Source organism: Lissotriton vulgaris, chromosome 1_1, assembly GCF_964263255.1.
Source record: "Lissotriton vulgaris chromosome 1_1, aLisVul1.2, whole genome shotgun sequence".
Lineage (NCBI taxonomy): Eukaryota > Metazoa > Chordata > Amphibia > Caudata > Salamandridae > Lissotriton > Lissotriton vulgaris.
The window spans coordinates 504,053,050-504,073,897 of record NC_141685.1 but is presented as its reverse complement, the minus strand read 5'-3'; the positions used below and the strand labels follow the sequence as shown (position 1 = coordinate 504,073,897).

Sequence of the window (20,848 nt, the reverse complement as noted above, 5' to 3'; positions counted from 1 at the left end):
GCGGCAGGAGTCACAGGCAACTTCAGAATGATAACTCGCTCCTACGACAAGAAACAATATTAGTAGATTCAGAGAAACAAGTTGAAGTGATTAATCTTTCAGATCAAGACTTAAGTCAATCGGCAATATCACTACTTTAAAAAGGCTTGGGTTTTTGCCCTCAATCTATGGGAGACCTATGTACTATGAAAATTGACCTGTTTAAATTTGTAAGACGGCTCAAACTTAAAAAATATTTTTGGAATATTTTTTGGGAGACTGAATGGGCTTTGGCTTTTGGTGCTGTTGAGACTCAGACCCTTAGACTGTGAAGTTTTGGCTGTTTAGACTGAGATTGTAGAATAGTATCTCTGCAGAGGCATGGTGAGAGTAGGGGAATTATCAAGTAAACTCTGTAATTGTATTATGATACAATGTATTCGTATATGGAAAATAACACTGTAGTGTAGTATGGTCCAGCTCTAAATTTTATGCTTTGCTAGGAGAAACCTTTGTATTGAAAAATATACACTTACTTAACATATTGCAACTTAGAATGAGATATGATGCTTAATGGCAATGTCCAATAAAGTTACGAAAATTTTGAAGACTGAGAAGGATGGAAATACTTATGTAGTGCCTGCAATTACAAACCATGCAGACATGTCCAAATAAGATGTTACACAAAATATAAAGATCATTTAGGTATCAATAATTTATCTAGGAGGGATATAACTTGCAATATCGGAATTATACAAATGTATAGTGAACGCGAAGCAAAACTAGTTAGTTTGGCACACTTCAAGATGGCGTCGGTATTTCATGAGTGCTAGTCCTCTTTCGATATCCAGGTATTTAGTACAGCGTGGTAGAGACCGGCATGGCGATCGCAATGGATAGAGTGTTTCGTTTTGGAGAAGACCGCGACTAGGTAGGTGCAGCGCCTTCTGAAACAGATTAAACTTAAAAGGTCAAAAGGCTGACAAATACATTGTAACTAAAGGAATCCTTTTAACATACGTTTTTAGGTCCCTCGTACTCTGAGGGGAAACCTAATTGGATCAAGAAAAACGCTCCGTCTTGGGGAGCTCTGTTTAAATTTGGAATAATCGAATATTGCGCTGTGATACAAGATTGAATAAGTAAGTGTTTGGCAGATATTTGGATGGGATTATTATTGGGGTTGATGTAGGTCACAAACGTATAGTTATATCTGAAAGATTTGTCCTATATGTGTGGCAATACAAGTTGTTCAAGTGGTGATAATACACTGTTATTCCATAGGTAGTGGAAATTATATAATTAGATGGAAAGACTAATGAAATTTTGCTTAACGGAATAAGAGAGGTAAGAGTTTGATGTGGTGTAAGCGTCAACGCTAGAATTCCGCAATATAGATTCATGCCTCCTCAGCGTTTAGGCTAATCATTACTATACGAATTCATCTCATTACAGGGTCATAATCAGCTAAAGATACAGAAGGTACCAGTTGATATGATAATATATGAAGGAATTTATGTTTTGTGTTAAATAATTAAACATGGGATACTTAGCTGGTGGAATGTAACACTGTGTGACATTTAAACACGAGGGTGACACTATAACCCTATTCACTGATGTTATCACTTATACTTATGTATGGTGCACATATTCTAGTAATCCCTGCACTCAAATTGGTGCATTGTTTGGGCTACAGGTTATATTATTTTGGCCTACTGTATATGTAATACAGCGTTTTATGTATTGCTTCCAGCCCTGAGGAAGTCGTAAGGGTTATACCTGCATATGACGAAACGCGTTGGCACAAGGGAATGGAAGGAAAAGAGCAGGAATAAAAGGATTAAAGACCAAAGACAACAATATATATTTTATGTGTCTTTATATGATGAATTGAATGTACTCTTATTGAACATGTTTTAGACTGTGCGACAGAAAATTGTGAATACCATCATGTTTGGTGTTTGTTAGCGTGATTGCTGGAATGCGAGCCCAGGCAAACACTGTGTTAGTCTGCTCTCTGATGAGACTACTTAGCAGACTTTTGACATTGCCTATTGTTAGGTTTATTCCTGCGGTGTTCTTCTCAAAACATGAGGTCCATTTCCCCGTTCCATCCAGCAATGACAGCAGTTTGGTCCTTAATCCTACTTTATCCATCTGAGCCCCTGGCACGTAGATTTCCCTTTCCGTGCTAGGTGCAGTCTTCTGTTATGGTCATATCTTTGGGTTTGAAGAATCCCTCCTCCAGTGAAGGTCTATCATACAGGTCCTTTCCCTTGCTCCAACAAGCTTGCAGGTGGCAGAATGGTTGCGCAAAGATATCATCTTCCTCTTGGGCCACTATCTCTCTTGGGGTCAGTCTATCAATCTTGAATGTCTGGGAGGAGCAGCGGACATCTTTTTTGCTGCTCCCCTCATGTGCACGCATGGGTGCCATCTTGTTTCTCCTGTCACTTGTTTGGGTCTGTACCAGTCTACCTTGGCCTCTTATTTCCTGGTCCTGGTCAGCACCTCTTCTGCGTTGATATTCTTGTGAGGTTCTTGTGAGGTTCGGATCCCAGCCAAAAGTTCTCCTTCTGATTTCTTTCCAATCAGTGACCTGTACCTATCCCAGCCCTCCTTAGGTGAAGGGCGCACTGCTCTGCTGGCTCGCTGTGCTTCCATGGTGCTCTATCTCTCTCTCTCTCTCTCTCTCTCTCTATCTCTCTCTCCTTAGTTCACGCTTTTCCTTCAAATCCCATCTAAATTGCCTTCTTTGCTCTGAGCTATGAGCTGTTCTTTTTGATTGCAATTTGCCCTCATATTGGCTCCTACCTGCACAAACCCTGTAGCTCCACACTCCTCATCGGATCCCAGAGGACTGGAACCCCTTTCTTCATGCCTCATAGTTTTATCCCTGTCCAGAAAAGCTATGAGCCTCCCTGTCACTCGAGTGCGCTAGCCTGAACAGTTGAGAGTACGTGCTCTTTACACCACTGGGGTTTGATGGGCTGAATGCGATGGCGGGGTTGAATTTCGGGGAGCTTGCACACTGAACTGGGGTGGAGCTGGGATTGCCTGGGTCTTGAGCCTGTTATACTCTCATGCTTGGACCTAACAGTTCATTGTTTGGTTGGGGACCCTTAGATAACCTCAACTGATGGGTTGATGTATCCTAATGCTGGGAGAGCAGGCATCAGGGAGAGCACCTCCATACCTACATATGTCAGGGAGGGTGTGAAAGCCTTGATTGTTGTCTGTGAGATAGGATTATTGATCTGGGCCTCCTTGAAGATGGCCCACAGCTCTAGTAGTGCCTCTCTCCTGTCCTGCGTATTTGGTCCATATGTGTTCTTATGTGTTTGTTAGAACTGGGGGGTCTCTAGTTGGCAGAGGTAGGTACCACTGTCCAAATAGGGACCCTTGATTCTAGTCAGGGTAAGGAGGAAACCCTCTGAGATAACCCGTGCTCACCCTCTAGGTAGCTTGGCACGAGCAGTCAAGGCTATTCAAGAGGCAATGTGTAAAGTATTTGTACCAACACTCACAGTAACACAGTGAAAACACCACAAACTGACTCTACAACAGTTTAGAAAAATAAAGGTATTTAATCTAAACTACACAAGACCAAAACAACAAAAATCCAACATACACAGTTCAAGAATATGGTTTCAAAAGAGTTCTCAAGGTTGTAATAAAAAGTTCTTTAGGTTGCGATAAAATAATCCACAGTTGCGTGAAAAGTTCACAGTTGCGTCACGTTTCAGACACAGTACCTTTAGTTGCGACAAAGTTCCAAAAGCAGAAGCTGGTGCAGTGTAAAACAAGAGATGCGTAGCTCCTGAGACCCTGGGGAGGCGATGCGACAGCCCCGCTGCAGCAGCGGGCGTGTTGCGATGAATCCGGTCTGTATGGGGAGGAAGGCCACTTGTATGGATTCCGGTGCGTAGGTTCCGTAGGAAGTTTGTTCTCGCAAAGGCACGATGCGGCGATCTCTGGAGTTGCGACGATCTCCGGGGCGACGATAGGCGAACCAGCACTGATCTTCTCTCTCGCAGCTCCTCGATGCGATGGCTTCTGCGACGACACTCGCAGCGACGTGATGCGGTCCGCAAGCAAGCAGTGCGGCGATCTCACCCAGCGACGACAGGCTCTGCGATGACTCTCGCAGCGATGACAGGCACTGCGACGATCTCGACCTTAGTAGCCGCGGGAAACTTTTCGCACTGTCGGGGATGCGCTCCGCAGCGAGCGATGCAACACTTTTTAATTGCAAAAGTCTCTCAAGTTTAGTTTCAAGCTTCCCAGCACAGGTACAACTTCCAGAGGCCCCACAACTGGATCAAGCACTCTAGGAAGAACAGAACTCTTCCAGCAGAGTTCAGGGAAGTTGGGGGTGAAGTCCTTTTGTTCCTGGGACTTCAGAACAGGGAGCCAGCTCTTCTCAGGCCCTTGGAGATTCCTTAAAGACAGGGGACACAGCACAACAGCAAAGTCCGTCCCCTCTCCTTGGCAGCAAAGCAACAGGTCAGTACAGCAGAGCAACAGCAGGACAGTCTTCCTTCTTCAGATTCAGCTTTCTCCTTGGCAGAGGTTCCTTCTTGATTCCAGGATGATCTAATTTTCTGTTGTCAGGGTCCTGTACTTATACCCCTAAAAGTCTTTGTTCTCTTTGTGCATGTGGGCCCTGAGCCCGGTCTGAATCAGTTCTGGGTGTTTCTTGAGTACTTTGTTTTCCTGGCTTCTCCTTTCCTTTCAGAGTGAGGGGCAGGGTCGTCAGCCGCCCAGCAGGAGGTGGAGTCAGCATTGTGGCAGGCAGGCCCAGCCCTATTCAGGCCAAGGTGCTAACTCCTCCCACTACTCAGGTTGCAAATGCAGTCATTCAGCCTAGGGCTGACTCAGCCAACCTCCTGGGAATCCCCAGCTCCTGTCACTCTCAAACCAGACAGTCAATACACAAACAGGCCAAGGCACACAGAAGGGTCAGACAAGAGAACAGCAACTTTCTAAAAGTCCTGTTCTCAAACACAGGATTTAAAAACAAACTTTCCTAAAAGATGTGTTATTAAATTCTGAGTTCAGGGATACTAGACTCTTATGTCCTATCTTGTTCCTATGGGAAGAAATGCTGGTGGTCACTGTAGCCAGCTTCCCCCTTGTTAGCCTATGGAGCAAGATAGCCTTACAATAGTGAAAAACGAAAATGGCTGTAATTCACTACCAGAGCATGTCACCTGCACCAGTACATGCTCTACCTTTCACATACACTGCACCCTGCCCAGGGGGGTACCTTGGGCCTTCCATAGGGGTGACCAATGTGCACAAAAAGGGAAGGGTTAGGCCTGGTCAGTGGGGACACTGACCAAGAGGACATGGCAGTTCACAGACTACAGACACCATTTTGGGGCTACTCATGTGGGTGGCACAATCAGTGCTGCAGGCCCACTAGTAGCATTTGTCATCACCAGCCCTGGCACACTCAGTGCACTTTACTAGGGACTTCATGGTGATACAAATATGCCAATCATGTAGATCCAATCACAATAACAATTTACACAGAGAGCATGTGCACTTTAGCACTGGTCAGCAGTGGTAAAGTGCTCAGAGTCCTATTGCCAACAGCCACGGGTCAGGAAAAATAATGGAGGAAGAAGCAAAAAGTTTGGGGATGACCCTGCAAGAAGGGCCAGTTCCAACAGTGTTCAATTGTGTTAGTGTTGAAAGTTCTCTACTTTGGCAAGGGAAATGTGTGTGCCTTAGTGTGTGTGAAATTAATTTTTTCGCCTATGTGGGGAACTTGATTTGCTTGTGTTTAGTGACGATTCCATGACAAGTTTTTTTGGAGGACAGATGCGCCCTAGTTTCTCTATATTTAGGGATTTTTAGGGATTCTTTTACTTTTGCTCTAATCGTGGCCAGAACTTATCGACGGGGTTTACTATGAGCTCACTTCTAGCTACAGATTCATCAGCATGAATATTTCACAAATAACAATGCACATGACACATGAAGGGTCACAACCTAGCAGAAAGTGTAATTGTTAAGCAAGCGATTACAAATTTGCCATCAAGAAAGTAATTTTGACTTGGGCATAAAATAGCACAGTTCTGATTTGCCATCAAATAACGATCGTGAGAAATAGCAGCCCCTTCATATACCACATTGAGTCAACCACAATATACGACACTTAGGACAAAACACAGTTGCATTAACCGCTGCGATAATTCTGCTGATGCAGTTTAGCGCAGTAGGCGGGCCGCAACGGCCAACGGATGTGGGCAGCACTACTGAGGTAGTGCGCGCGACGGCCATTGGCCGTCAGAAGCAGCGAAGTGGTTAATTACCAACACCATAGCTTCAAATATACTGATATGTGCATTTTTAGAAATTAATTTACACTTCCGGTGCCAAAAAGGTTTCATGGCAATTACAGCAATGATGAAAGAAATTAAAAGAATAAAGGGAATTTAGGGCCAGGGTGTGTCTGAAAGTCATGCACCTACACTCTTGTCATAAAATTGATGCTGGGAAATCGGATTGGTTGCAAAGCACCCAGAGTCTGAAGGACATTGCCAAAGGATGATTGCTATGGCATGTGAAAAGGTGGTTGTAGGACATGGTTTTCATGCATGCCCTGCACTCACAAACCAGTGGGCATTGCTAAACACTGTATATAGAAGGCTCTATACACAGAGGCTTAGTACAGGGCCTATCTAAAAGCCACACTGCAACAAGGTCTCATCCTTCACCCCTGAATTCTGTATTCCGAAGGATCATATGCCAATATATGTTTTAAAGATTTTTAGAGCACACAATTTCCACAGGTCACAGGCCTGGCTTCTGGACAAACCTCACCTACCTTACACTCAAAACTGGTAAGGGCAAATATGCATTTAATTGGAAGATAGAAGTTTTTAATCTGCATCGGAAAGCATAGCAGTCAGCCAGAATTCTCAACTTTACTGATACATTATTTTATGAGCAGAGTGCTTAAACTGAGTAGGATGCCTCCCCTGTTTTTAATCTCCTGAATTAAAGAGTAGTCAATAATTTCATAGTGGATGAAAATAGAGAATGCAGGACCAGTTTGTTCCTAACAAAGTTGAAACCCTCACTGTGACACACTCTGCGTACCAATATGAATTGCATACATTGCACCACTGACATACGCTGATAGAGGCCTTTGAGATGTAGAATGAGACTTGCTGTTGCATCATTATGAATTGGTTGCGGAGGATGTTGGAGATATTTTGAACACAATTGCTTTTGCTATTTTCAAACCTGCCTAGAAATAAGGAACGCACTTCTTGCTCCTTGGGTGGGAAAGACAAGAGAGAGCTTATTCACTACTCGTTCTAACAGGAAGTACTAGTTTTAAGATGTTTATTTGAGGGATCACAGTAGAAGACGAATCAGTAAGCATTCATTGCCTTTTGTCCGGGGTATGTGAGATGGTTTCGGTTCTAGGTTATCGGTGCATGGCTTCTATAGCATCCACTGAGACACATCAGCTCGAAACATTAAAATCTCTTGATTTTGTGTTGTTGTGCTTGATCATGTTTGAAGCTATCCATTAGTGATAGCCTGTCAGCAAAGATTAAGTGTGTCTGGAGTCTGGACATGCAGGGTTCTGCCCGATAGTCACCTGTGATACAACTGACTCAAGGGGATGGAGCAGTGGAAGAAAGTAAACATTAATTATGTGTGAGAAAATGCCCCTTTTTTGCTTTGTCACTGACATTTCTTGCAGACATCTTTTGCTGTCCAGTACCCAGTGTATGTGCTCTGACCCCCAAAACATGAACACATTGACTAATCCCTGATTGCTCTATTTAACTCTCCTGTAACACCATAGTGTATGGTTTAAAACTACACCCATGGCATGGAAATTTAAATCTTATCTGTGGATGGCAGCAATTATTGTGCCATCCATTAGTATAACAAAGAAAGCATGGCTCCAGACCTACCAATGTAGCCCAAGTGCTGTAGATTAAACCTTCAGCCTAACCTGTCAAAATAACAACTTTGACAGGCGAAAACCCTACCTTTTAAATATTGAAAGACACCCTGAGGCAGGCCTTATAGCCAGGGCCACAGAAATTTATGCAGCAAGAGAGGGCCAAACTGTTCGCCAGGATTGAGTAAATTATGCGACAAATTATGCTGCATATTGCACCATATTCTTTAATAATATTACTTCATTATTTCACCATTTTTAAACTTGGTAACACTCAGTGGGCATTGGTTGCACCTCATTAGGACCGGTTTATCATCCAATTAAACCAATAAGCAACAGAGAGGCTACCAGTCCAGCTTTACATCACATTTTTTGTAACTTTTGAACAGTTTGAGCTAGAAACCATTTGCTTTGTTAAAATCTGCAGATTATGCAGCAGATGATGGATTAAGTGGCAAATGCCTCAAATCTATAATTATGCAAAAATCGCCACAGCCACACAATCACATAATTCCAGTTGCCCTGCTTATAACCCATAAGGTAGGGTGCCTAGTATTTCAAAGCAGGCACGTAGAAATGTAATAATGGCATGTCCCTACAGTGCCAAGCCCCCAAGATCTATTTTCATTGTTGAAGGACCTGACTGTCATATAAGGAAAACTGGAGTGCAGATTAAAATATTAATTTTAATAATTCAGGTTTAGGACACGCTATAAAAATTAGAAAAATTGTTCCAGAACCACAGTTTTTAATATTTACAAAAATGTATTTCAACTGTGAAGATAAATCTTTGATAATTATTAAGTAAAAGTCACTATATAAAGTTACCTTTTCCATGCCTGAAGCTCCTGGAAACTATTTTGTTCTGGATTTTAATTTACTTCTAAGGGACAAAGGTGAGACCTGTCCATTCATAGTCAAGTTCGAGGGGAAACCGGAGGAAGGGAAGCCCTTGACCTTTAGGCCCATTGTAGCAGATTGGGCACTAGGTCAGTGGGTGTGTCAGCTGTCTCAGAACGAGTTTGGCAATGCTGAGAAAGAGGAAACTACTCACTTGCCTGACTGTCCCACAGGCTCCCATCAGGAGCAGAAGGACTGTCACGTCTTAGCTTTGGAATGGTGCAATCTGAAATAGATTGTTGTATGACAAACAGGATGTGCTGCAAAATGGGTAGTGGTGCCATCAGGAACTCTTTCCACATTGGTTGGGGAGTGTCCAGGAGTCACCTCCACCCACTGGCAAATAAATCCAGCAAATTTGGAACCTCACACAGCTCCTCAGCAGAACAATTTCTGGACCTGCAGAAGAAGGATTGTACCAGCTGTTTGAGACCTGTGCGAAAACCTTAAGGGATGGGCCTCCTCCCACTTATACCCAGGACCAAAAAAAGTAGGCATCAGGGGTTAGTTGAACTCTTGTGTGAATACAGGTACATCAAAAGCTGCAAGAGACCTTTTTCTTGGAATGACCAGTGACAAATTGTAACTGGAAGAGGGTTGCAGGCTGTTGATGGCCACCCCTAGAGAGAGCCATGACCGCTAAGTGCTATCCTTGAGGTCCCGGGAGCCTTAGTGGTGTCTAGAGTGACATATTTCGAAATCTCTGGAAAATTTGGACTTGAAAAAATTGTGGACTTCCAGAGGACCGGGACGGCTCATCCAAGTCCATGTGCACAAGGTGTGACCTAACTGGGCAAAAAAATCATGTTGGTCCCACTCTGCATTTTGCTACCTGAAACTCCAGTTCATAGGACCCACACAGCTTATCTAACTTCATTTCAATGAATACAACCTACTGCCTTGCCCTAGTAGAAGAATCACAGTTCCAAAAAAGAGACTAAGTCCAAAGGTAGAAATCTTGCACAGGTGAAGGTAGTCAACATATCCAGATGACAGGAGAACTTCCCAGGGTACGAATTCTGATGTTTATTGCTCAGAGCTATTTCAGGCAAAAACAATGGCTACAGTGGGCCCTCTCTCAAAGCCTACCTGACTTCGAAGGGACTTCGCTGGATATAGTTGGCTGCCTTGCCCTGCTGGAGGATGTTGACTTTGATTTCAGAGACTAGGGGTATAATTTAGAGTTTGGTGGATGGGTTATTCTTTCACAAATGTGACAGATATCTAGGCTATCCTGTTTTGGGTTTAAATCTATAATAACTGATAAAACCCCCATTGACTGGAAACAGTCTCATCAGGCTAAACATATATTCACCGATAAATACCTGCACAATAATAAACTAAAATGCCATTCAAAGAAAAAAAATGAGAAAGGCTGACCTTTTCCTTTCTTCTTCAGGGGGCCATCACATTGTAATTTTATTATAGAAGGTAGCAACAAGAAATACTGGTCTGAGATTATTCTGCTTGAGTTGTGTGACTTAGGGATGTCAATAAAACACTGTTTCTTCCAGTATGTGCTTAAATTAAAGATGCAGGGTTTAGAAGCATTTTTAGAGCTGACCTAATGTTGTATTCACTTTTTACACACTGTAGATAATCTGGAAATATTTCAATCATATTTGATCTTTTGCCATCCTGGAAGCCAATATCCCAGAGAAGATCTTAAGATCCGAGTTTAGCAGTGAGATAGGTCTATATGCATCAATTTTTTGTGGATCCTTATTCTGTTTAAGGATCAGGGACACTGTTGCTTCAGACCATGACGGGGGGATGCCTTCTCCCTTTAAGTATATTTTATTAAACAGGGTTTTTAAAACTGGCACTACCCTGTCTGATAGACCAAGATAGACCTCAACTGGAAGTCCATCAGGACCGGCAGCTTTTCCCCTAGTCATTTTTTTAAGTTGTTCTCTAATTTCACCCTCGGAAAAACTGCTAGTGGATAGATGCAGCCTATCAGATTCGGACAAGTGAGGGAGATCCCTCGAATTTAGCCATGCCCTAACATTGTCCGGTCTATAATCAATATCCTTCTCATATAGATCAAGCATGAATAATCTTGCCTCCTCCCTAATTTTATCATCATCCTGCAGCAGGGCACCTGACCCTCTCTGTACCAAGATTTTAATACGGTTTCTTACCCTCTCTGCTCTAGATATCCATGCCAACAGGGAGCAGCATTTTTTGCCATAGACAAAATGTTGTAATTTACTGGCATCCCAATCGATCCTTCAGAGTCGTATCAATCTTGGCCTGAAAGTCTGCCTGTAAAGTCACCAACTCCCTTTTCAACTGCAGCATAGGATTCCGAGAGGTCAGGGCTGCCTTCTGCAGCTCTAGCTCCTTTTCCTTAATCTACTAGAGGCTATCTGTTTCTTTAATAGATTTTTTTTGTTGATCATTGTGGAGCTCAAAAGTCCCCTCAAATAAGCTTTAAGGCTCTCCCAGACTATCTGATCACAAGTGGAATCTATATTGAACCTCGTCGAGTAGCAGGGTCCTGTCCAGAGTCTCCTCTGGTGCTCTTTAAGCTTGAAATTGAGTACCAGCTCAACGGTGGAGTGATCTGATATAATCGCCGGGATACAAGCTATGGACTTAAGATCTGAAAGCATACTCTGATCCACCAAGAAGTAGTCTATTCTTGAATGTTGTTTATATTTTTTGCTATAGAAGGAAAATTCCCTAGCATTGCCATTGCTAACTCTCCAGATGTCCAACAAGTTAAACTCCTTAATAACATTCTTAAGTGTAGAGAATGTTCTAGGCGGAACGTTATATTTTACTTTAGAAGTCCGATCTAACTGCTTATCAAATACTACGTTAAAATCACCGCCAAGTATAACTGAAGCAGATGAATTTAACAGACTGGCCTCAAGATTTAAAAGAGGGCCCGAGTTGTCCTCGTTAGGCCCATAGTAGACAGCACAAACTATTGGTGAGCCGCAGATTGACAAGGTTGCCACCAGCCACCTCCCAGACTGATCTGTGTCTAATTTCTCCACCTTAATCCCCATATTGCTTCTTATATTCATTGCTACCCCTCTTGTGCAGCCCTTTGTTTAGAGCATACCACCTCCTGAACCCAACTAAGCTTGCTAAAATCCTGTTTGCATTCCTGGACTTCTAAGTGAGTTTCCTGTAGCAGGTAAATATGAGCCTCATTACTTTTTAAGAACTCACACACCCGGGATAACTTCCTGCTGCTCCTTAGACAGTTCACGTTCCAGGAGAGGAGTTTAATCTCATACGACCTACTCATACTCTACCCATGGAACTACCGAATTTGATCTAGCAAAACCTACTTTTACTCGTATGAGGACAATTTTTTCCATTTTATCCACCTTACTCCCTCCCCCCGTGCAACCCACCCTTGCCCTCCCATGAGGAACCCACCTTTCACCCCTTGGCGTTGGAAAACCGCCTATTTGGGACCTCTCCCTGGAGCAACAGAACATCTTGCTTAGTTCAAAGAGAAAAGAAAAATAACACAACTAAGTATCAATTAATACCCAGTAACCGGGACACTCAAAATCTTCATACATGACCCCCTTTTATTTTTTCTACCCCCTTTTCTCCCCTTTCTTTCCATTTTTTTTTTCTTAGATTACATCTAGATAACATCTATAACCCAGAATTGGTAGTGAATCTAATAGTGTGGCTACCCCCTCATCTGGACAGAAGGGCATCTATATCCTCGGAGGAGCTGAAGTTGTGCATCTTATTTTTCCACATTACTTTCAGCAATGCGGGAAACTTAATTTGAACCTGTGCCCCAGACTCATCAATTCTGGCATTCTAGAGCCCAACTCCCACTGCCTTTATGCTGTTCCTCCCCCTATATCAGAGCGGATTTGATAAAGCCCAGCCTCATGATGCAATGCCGACCCCGTTGGGGATCTCCCCAGGATCAATTCTTTCACTGTATATGTCTGAAAGTTGACTAAGATTTTCCTAGGGGCTTTTCTATCAGGATGCAACTTAAAAGGATCCCTGTGCACTCTCTGGATCTCAGATTCAAGGTCAATGTCCTCTTGATCTTTCAGCACCCCCTCCCTTAACTGTTTGCACACAAACGCCTTGATGTCCCCCTTCTCTGCCCCCTCTGGTATTTTAAGAATCCTCTGATTATTTCTCCGGGCTTGCATTTCAAGCCTCTCCATGCCCATCTGTAGTGATCTATTTTGGGATTTTAAGGCTTCTATATTCTTCGTATTCCCCTGAACGGATTCTGAAAGGGATTTAATTTTAAGTTCGAGCGACCCGTTCATGTGCAAATATCGTCCAGCTTTGACTCTAGGGCTTCGCACTTTTCATGGATCCCCTTCTGATTCGCCTAAGATATCTTGAATTTAGAAAGCAAATCTCCCCTTAGGGACTGAAGCAAAGACCCAAGCTGCAGCTCACCGCTAAATTTATTAAAACCATTGTACATCCTGATCAGAGGGGGTTTATACCCAGAAGACAGCTCAACGCGCTCACTTTTCAAGCCATAGGGGCAATAGATAAAAAGTTGCCACTTACTATTGTCGCAATTGATGCCGCTAGGCGTTAGACCAGGTGAACTGGTGCTATCTTTGGGAGACCATGCAAAAGTTTGGTTTTCTAACTAATTTTGTTGAGGCTGGTAAATCTCTTTATTTGAACCCCCGAGCAAAGGTTTTAGTTAACGGTGCTTAACTGAATGGTTCAGTATTTCAAGATGCACCAGGCAAGGGTGCCCCTTGTCACCTTTATTTAATTTATATATTGAACCTTTTGTGTGCTCCCTTGGAGCGGCTCCCCTCATCAGGCCTTTTAAAATTGCAGATTTGGAACTTAAGTTTGCCCTCTATGCCGATGACCTCCTTATGTATACTTCCAATCACGCAGAAGCAATACCCAGGCTGTTCGAATTGGCTGAGGAATTTGGTAACATTTCGGGTTATAAAATTACCAGAGAAAAATTATGAAATAATGGAATGGAATTGCGTGAACATAATACAGGGGGCAAAGAGTCAGATGAGATACCTGGGGATATATTTAGCGCCGAAGCTTACAGATATATCAAAGATCAGCTGGGAGAAGTTCTCTTAGGAGGTTGGCAGTCTATTGTCTCTCTGGGTGAACCTGCCACTGTATATTTATGGGAGGGTCAACCTCGTAAAAGTGATAATTTTGCCCAAATTAACCTTCTTGTTTAACTCAATCCCACTATCCTTCACTACTAAGGATCTTGCTATCCTTCAAGATAAAATTGGGTCCTTTATATGGGCCACAAAAACCCAGAGAATAGCCTGGAAAAGGCTTAGGAGAGGGTTAACAATAGGGGGATTGGCCTTACCCGACCTACTTTCCTACTGCCATGCTTTCCATTTTAAAAACTTTAGAATTTTGGCTAATAAAATGGACTCTTCCTCTCTGGACCTCCTATTTCACAGGGACAGGAGTATTTTCTCTACAAATTTGGGGACCCCAAGTTCTACAAGAAGGTCCGACTTAAGACCTTGTTAGCCGCACTCAATAACTGGGGGTATATCAGGAGAGTTTTGAAAATACCGTATTACACAGCACAGGCCCCAATTTGGGGTTCCTCAGGCACCCCTGAATGCCTTCAAGATCAACTGTGCCAGCCACTTAGATTAGCAGGCATTAGTTTGTGGGGAGACCTCCGGAAGGATACACAACTTATTAGCTGGGAGTCAATTTCAAATTGGACTTGGGGTACACTAATGAGATTTAAGTTTTATCAGTTATCCCCATGGTGGGCAAAGCAGTCGTAGGGCAGCGAGGACGCTAGTACGATTATTGATTCTGTCTCCAGAATGGGTCCATGGAAAAGTAAAGTATCGTTCTGGTACGGGGCCCTCGTCGATGCAGGGGATTGCCTGGATTCGGAGGTGGGGAAACTCTGGGGCAGTGTTTTCTCAGGAGACTCGGATGGGACGCGGAAACTTTGGTGTGATTCTTTTATTATGTTACAGACAGTGGTTAAACCAGCTATCCTCAGGAGGAATCATCTGTACACTGCTTATAGAGTGTATTGTACTCCTGGGAAACTGTCTAAGGTGACCGCGAGGATCTACAACTGCCCCAGATGTAAGTACCCAGCCGCAGACGACCTGCACATGTTTATGGACTGCCCAAAGATCGGCTCTTACTGGATTGAGGTATGTGGCTTCTTGGAGGATGTGCTGCTCAAGCGGATTGAAGTAAGCTCAAGGGTAATCATTTTTTGGTCTTATGACGGATCATTGCATAAACGTTTTAGCTTCGAATATTGTATTTTACATAATAATTATTGCTAGAAGGGAAATCTGTAGAGCTTGGAAATCTGAAACTCCTCCTTCGTTTGCGGACTGTCTAAAGAATATCATCATGATTAGTCAATCAGATATGGCCTGTGATAAATCTAGCGCCAGTAAGATCTGGGCGGCCCTAGATTCCTGGAGGGAGAAGTAAGTTTGGTCCTATGATTAGGCCAGAGGACTGTTGGTCCGGTCCTCCTTAGTAACATACGTTCTTCTAGGTGCTGCAAACTGAAGTGGGACCAGGATACAGCCTTACCTCTGCGTGAACTCTGATTTCCGTCCTCAGGCCCTCCACAAGGGCGGTTATCGAATGGGTCTGTGGGAAGGTGCGGATAAATCCCATCTAGAGCGCTTTTGATGGCATGTATGACGACAAAAAAAAATCATATTTGATCTTTTGGGAGCGTTTAATTATTTTACTGATTTATGAAATGGCAGGAAACAAGAATCTTGGCCAATATGAACCATACATTTATACACAGACACAGAATGGATAAAACCCTTTGATACATCAGCCAATTTTTTATAAGAAGTCAGTATTGGTAGCAGGTGTAGTGAAAGGTTAGTGTGAAAGGAGTGCTGCCACCATGAACATGGAATAGTGATGAAAATATGACACAATATATTCCACATACCAGCAAATATCATAGCTGCAAGGTGCCCCATTGTTATGTGTGATACCTTAAACTAATTCTGACTTTTCACACAAATGTACTTTATCACTGAGGCTTTTGAAGCCATAGTTACGATGGTTACAGAAAAATTTCAAATCCCTGAATACAACGTTATGTCTGTTGAAAGGTAAGGACTGAGTTAAAGTGAGATATTTGCCATGTGGACACATTGTAGCTATGAATTACACATACCAGCAGCACCATCCTAATGTAGTCAGGCAAAGAGTGTAGAAAAACTGTGGCACACATGCGTCAAGCATCATGTTTTAGGTGCCTTAGGATACAGGGCTGGATAATAGCATGGTAAAATGTAAGGTTTCACCAGGTACTGTAGCCAGGGTTGACCAATGTCATAATATTCAGTAAGGAGTGGGTAAACAACCTTGGGTGTGGCCAGGAATGTGTTTGTTAAAATCAGTTGAATACAGCACTCTTATTTTTTTGGTCCATTAATAGTTCTGTAAACCATACAGAGTCATGGCAGAGTGAGATTTGGGGTAATGAAATGGGAGAGAGGGTGAGATGTTAGTCAGAGTTCAATACACAGATTTTCCACGCTTAAAACAGTCTTACATAAATCCATTAGATATGCTGCCAATGGGAAGGCACTACATACCCTCCATTACTTCTCCTTTAAATTAAATATTTGCTTTATAAAAACATGTTTTTTAAACAGTGGAAAACACATTTTTTGTCTATTTTGGGTGTTGGGTAGTTGAATAAACACTGATGAGCACTGATTTCATGAGGTTTGGGGAAAAAGCACTGAAATCCACACAATAATACCCTGTCGATATCACTTCTGCCTCATTACAAACGCATTATATCCTATGGCACTTGTAATAAGGTGAACAGGATATCCATCTACTATACTATAAATCAGGTCGTAAGTCAGAAGGTGAATACTTTGTCCGGAGCAAACCTGTTTGCCATATTCGATCCATGCTTCATTGCAGTCAGCCTGAAATCATACCTAGGTCCAGGACACATTCAAACTGGTCTTTGTATTGGTACTTTTATTTTTTGGTGCACTTTTTCTCTTAAATCTTTGAAAATTCATATCTGCGATTTCCTGTATTGTTTTCATTTTGGTGTCATTTTTTAAATTGAGTTTTGTTCCGTGTGTGCTATAGCTGCCAAGGGTTTAATTCAGGTTTAAATTATTTTCTGGATTTACTAGGTTAGATACTTTACTACATGCGATGGACTACAATCTACCCAGATTAATAAACCACTTTCTTACTAACAACAATACAGTTTAAGATGCAAGACTTTTGAAGTATGAATATTCTTTGTGATGAGGTACATTACAGTTAATAATGTACTTTAGACTGTTGTTTTATGATGTGTGGTGTTACAAGCAAATATTGTTATAGGAAACAAATATTCATGAATTTCTGGGCCAAAAATGTACTTTAAGATGTGAACTATTATAAGTGCAAATGCTCATTTGAAATTGGAATGTTGTCAGTAACAAAGGCACTCAAGGATGTGAGAAGCAGACATGTGAGCATGTGAGATGCACTTTAAGATGAGGAATGCTACCTATATGTGTTTCCTATAGAGTAGGAAGGCCCTTTATTCGATATTGTGTCCTCATAACCACCCTTGACAAAGATACATTACTGAAGTAAGGTGGTGCTTATGTCACTCAATTGAACGAATAGTGTCTTTGAGTGTGCATTTCTTCCACTCTATTGTTCTTTGCCACCTGTCATTGGTTATACAACATGGAATCTCAAGAACACATGGATAGCCCTAATTGCAATGCATTTGGTACTAATAAGTACCAAATTACATTGTATAAATGTGACATATCTTAATCTTGAACACTGACCATTAAATTGCTATTCCATTTGAGAATGCTTGAAACAAAATCAACTTATGTTGTGAACAAATAATATATCTTCTGTTATATGTCTTTTACAGTGCATGCTGTGCAGAACATGGCAGAGGAATCTGTGACAGATGATTTTTGCTTGGAAGATGCCCTTGATACTGAAGACCAGTTCAGGGATAATGATTTTCAGACCAATCAACTATTGATAAAAGAATCATCAATTACAGAGAAGGACGGAGAAAACACTATGGACATTGTAACTGAAAAAGAAGCAACTGCCATGGAGACAATGTCAGAAATAATTCCATCTGAATTAGAGGAAACAAAAGAGCCAGTGGAAAAACAGGAATCAGAACAAATGTCGATGATGGAGGACAGTAACAAAGAAATAATTGAGGAACAAATCATTAACCAAGTAATGGAACCTACAGAAGCGAGCATGAAACAGGAAATGCCAGCAGAAGGAGGGATATCAACTGATGATGTAAAAAGCGAGAAAGAGGACGCTGTTGAAATAGAAGAGGAAAATTCAATAGTAGATCCTGTTCCCAGCTTAGATACACACAATATTCTTCCAAGAGATCCATTTGATGCAGCGGAACCTGTTGTTGAGAATGAAACTACTAAAGTAGATATTGGCAGCAATGGAGTAGTGGAAGATATAACTTGTAAAGAAGATGTGGAAGAAGAGAGTAAAGAGGCACTTGAGGATGTTTCACAGATGGCATTCAAAGTGGTGGATAACACAGAAGTGACAAAAGAGAATGAGGCTGCTAAAGAAGAATTATCCTTAAGTAAAGAGGTTCCTAGTACATTAGAGAAAGAGGCAATTGAGGAGGAAGGGCTAGTAAATAGTTTACAACTAACAGAGCATATAGCATCAGAATGTTTTGAAGATTTAGAGAATGCAGTAATTTCAAGTGATGATAATGAGCTAATTGATTCAAACAAAGTCGGTGAAGATAATGAGGTGATTGCGGAAAATACAGACACTAAGGAAGTAGAAGTTGAAGAGGTAGGACAAGATCGAAATGGGGCTGAGACGGAAAAAGGATCCAATGTGGAAGTTTTAACAAATATGGAAACACTTGAAAATGTAGACAAAGAGGGTTTAAGCAGCATGTTTGAGCCTGCTGATGATAAAGTGCCAGAGGATCTAGTATCTGATAAGGATATTATGACTGAAGACTTGATCCAGGAGGATGAAGAACTTGGAGCAGAATTATTGCCAAGTGAAGGAGGGGTTGTTTGTGATGAGCCAATACAGAAGGAAGAAGGAGCTGAAGAAATTGCTTCAGATAAGAAGAATTCTAGTTTGACTGCTTTAGAAGAAGGAGATGATGATAAAGAAACCACAACTAAAGCACTGGACACAGAGGATAAAGCAGCATGTGATGGGAATGAATCTGCACAAGAAACATCAATGACAGATGTACAAGAACTCACAGAAACAGCTCTTCAGGTTCAGGATGAAATGATAGACATCCAAGTACATGAGAATTGTGTAGAAAGTGAAGATGTGCCAGAAGGGGCAGAGCAAGCCATTCACTCGCTGTGTGATGATGAGCAGGTTTGCTTAGACATTTCTCCTGAAAAGAAGGAACCTCCCCTAGATGAGGTCCTTAATGGAGGGCAAAAAACAACTGAGACCATCCCTGAAAGGGTAGAAGCAGATACAGAAACAATGAACGAACAGGAAGAGGAGGAAAGATCATCAGAGGATCAAGAAACAATAGTAGAAATAGACTCTGAAGACAATGAGCAAGAGCGTGCAGAAGGTGTATCAGCAGAAGAAACCAATGAAGTAGCACAAGAAGAGGTTCAAATAAATGAAGCAGTGACAGAATATTCATCCACAGGTGACAGAACTTCTCTTGAGGTAGCAATAAATGCAGATGAAGTAAGCCATGAAATGCTACCAGAAGTTGAGGAGACAGTGACAGAGACACTAGCCATTGGGATAGGTCAGCAGAACACCACCCAAGAAGCAAGTATTAATGAGGAAGACAGTCCAATTGTAGAACCAGTAATAGGAGAAGAAGACATTCTACCAAATGAGGAGGATGCCTTGACAGAGAAAGATACTATGACAACAGCTCGGGAAAGTCCAGAAAACCTCAAGGAGTTAGCTGCACATGATGAGGTATCTGTGGTAGAGAGAATAACACCAGAGGTTATGAATGTTGTCCCAGAAGCAGAATCGACAGAGGAAGTAGCAGAATCAGAAGATCATTTAAAGGATGATGAAGATTTAACAAGGGAAGAAACACCTAAACTAGGGGATATCTCTACTGCTGTTATGCCGGACAAAGCAATTGAAACAACAGTAGAAGAAGAACTGACATCTGGGGAGGCAGCATCACAAAAAGACACCTCAGAAGAGATGGCACTTACTGAGGAAGTTACAACAGAAGAAGTACTAAATGAGGGTGATAAAAGAATCAGTATTGAAGAGGTTGCCGGTGAGGATTTTGTATCCCAAGAGAGTGCCATATCCGGGGGAACCACAAACCAAGGACATGCAGTGGATGAAATTGTAAAGTTAGCAGAGCTGATTGCAGAGGAAAGCTCTGAAAAAAAAATAATAATGGAAAAAAGTGAGGATCTAACAGTCGAGACAAATGAACCAGAATCTGAGGAAGCAGAGGAGACACATATTCCTAATGGAAAAGGACCTGATGAAGGAACAATAGAGCATGATGACCATGGAAAGACATTAATGTCTGAAGAGACAGCAGCAGGAACATCTGTAGGCTTATCATTTGATAATGAAGGGAACTCTAATACAGTAGTCTGCAATAATCCAGATGTAAATCCAGAAGAAATGTTAAATCAAACAGCAGAAACTATGGTGAATGAGTTAAGTCCTGAAGGGGAAGAGACAACAAAGGAAACAGGCTGCAATGCTGCAGACAAAGAATCTGGAGAAATGACATCTCAGATCAAGGAGGAAGAAGAGTCATCATCACAAGGTCATTCTAATATTATGCAAGCCACAACAGGTGAAGACGTAGGTTCAGAAACTCTCTAAGCAGGTTAGTCTAGACTGCATCATCATATGTGAGAAGGTTGTCCAGAATATGGATATACCAGAGGTGTGACATAAAGGTTTTACCATGTGACTGTTTTGTACCATGAAAAAGTTGTATTTTGCTCAAATTTATAGTATGTGTAATTGACAAAGGCACAATGCATATCTTTTTATTCTGCATGTGGAATCATGCAA

General features: G+C 42.0%; 1 protein-coding gene across 3 annotated transcripts in view; it reads left to right on the top strand.

The window, feature by feature from the left end:
- ERICH3 (glutamate rich 3) overlaps window positions 1-20,848 on the top strand; it is a 569,740-nt gene that overhangs the window by 536,955 nt on the left and 11,937 nt on the right. For all 3 annotated transcript variants that reach the window (XM_086953866.1, XM_086953868.1, XM_086953865.1), the window contains one exon: window positions 17,712-20,657. In XM_086953866.1, the coding sequence (XP_086809992.1) occupies window positions 17,712-20,653 (2,942 nt within the window). In that variant the 3' untranslated portion in view covers window positions 20,654-20,657. The remainder of the gene's footprint in view (window positions 1-17,711; window positions 20,658-20,848) is intronic.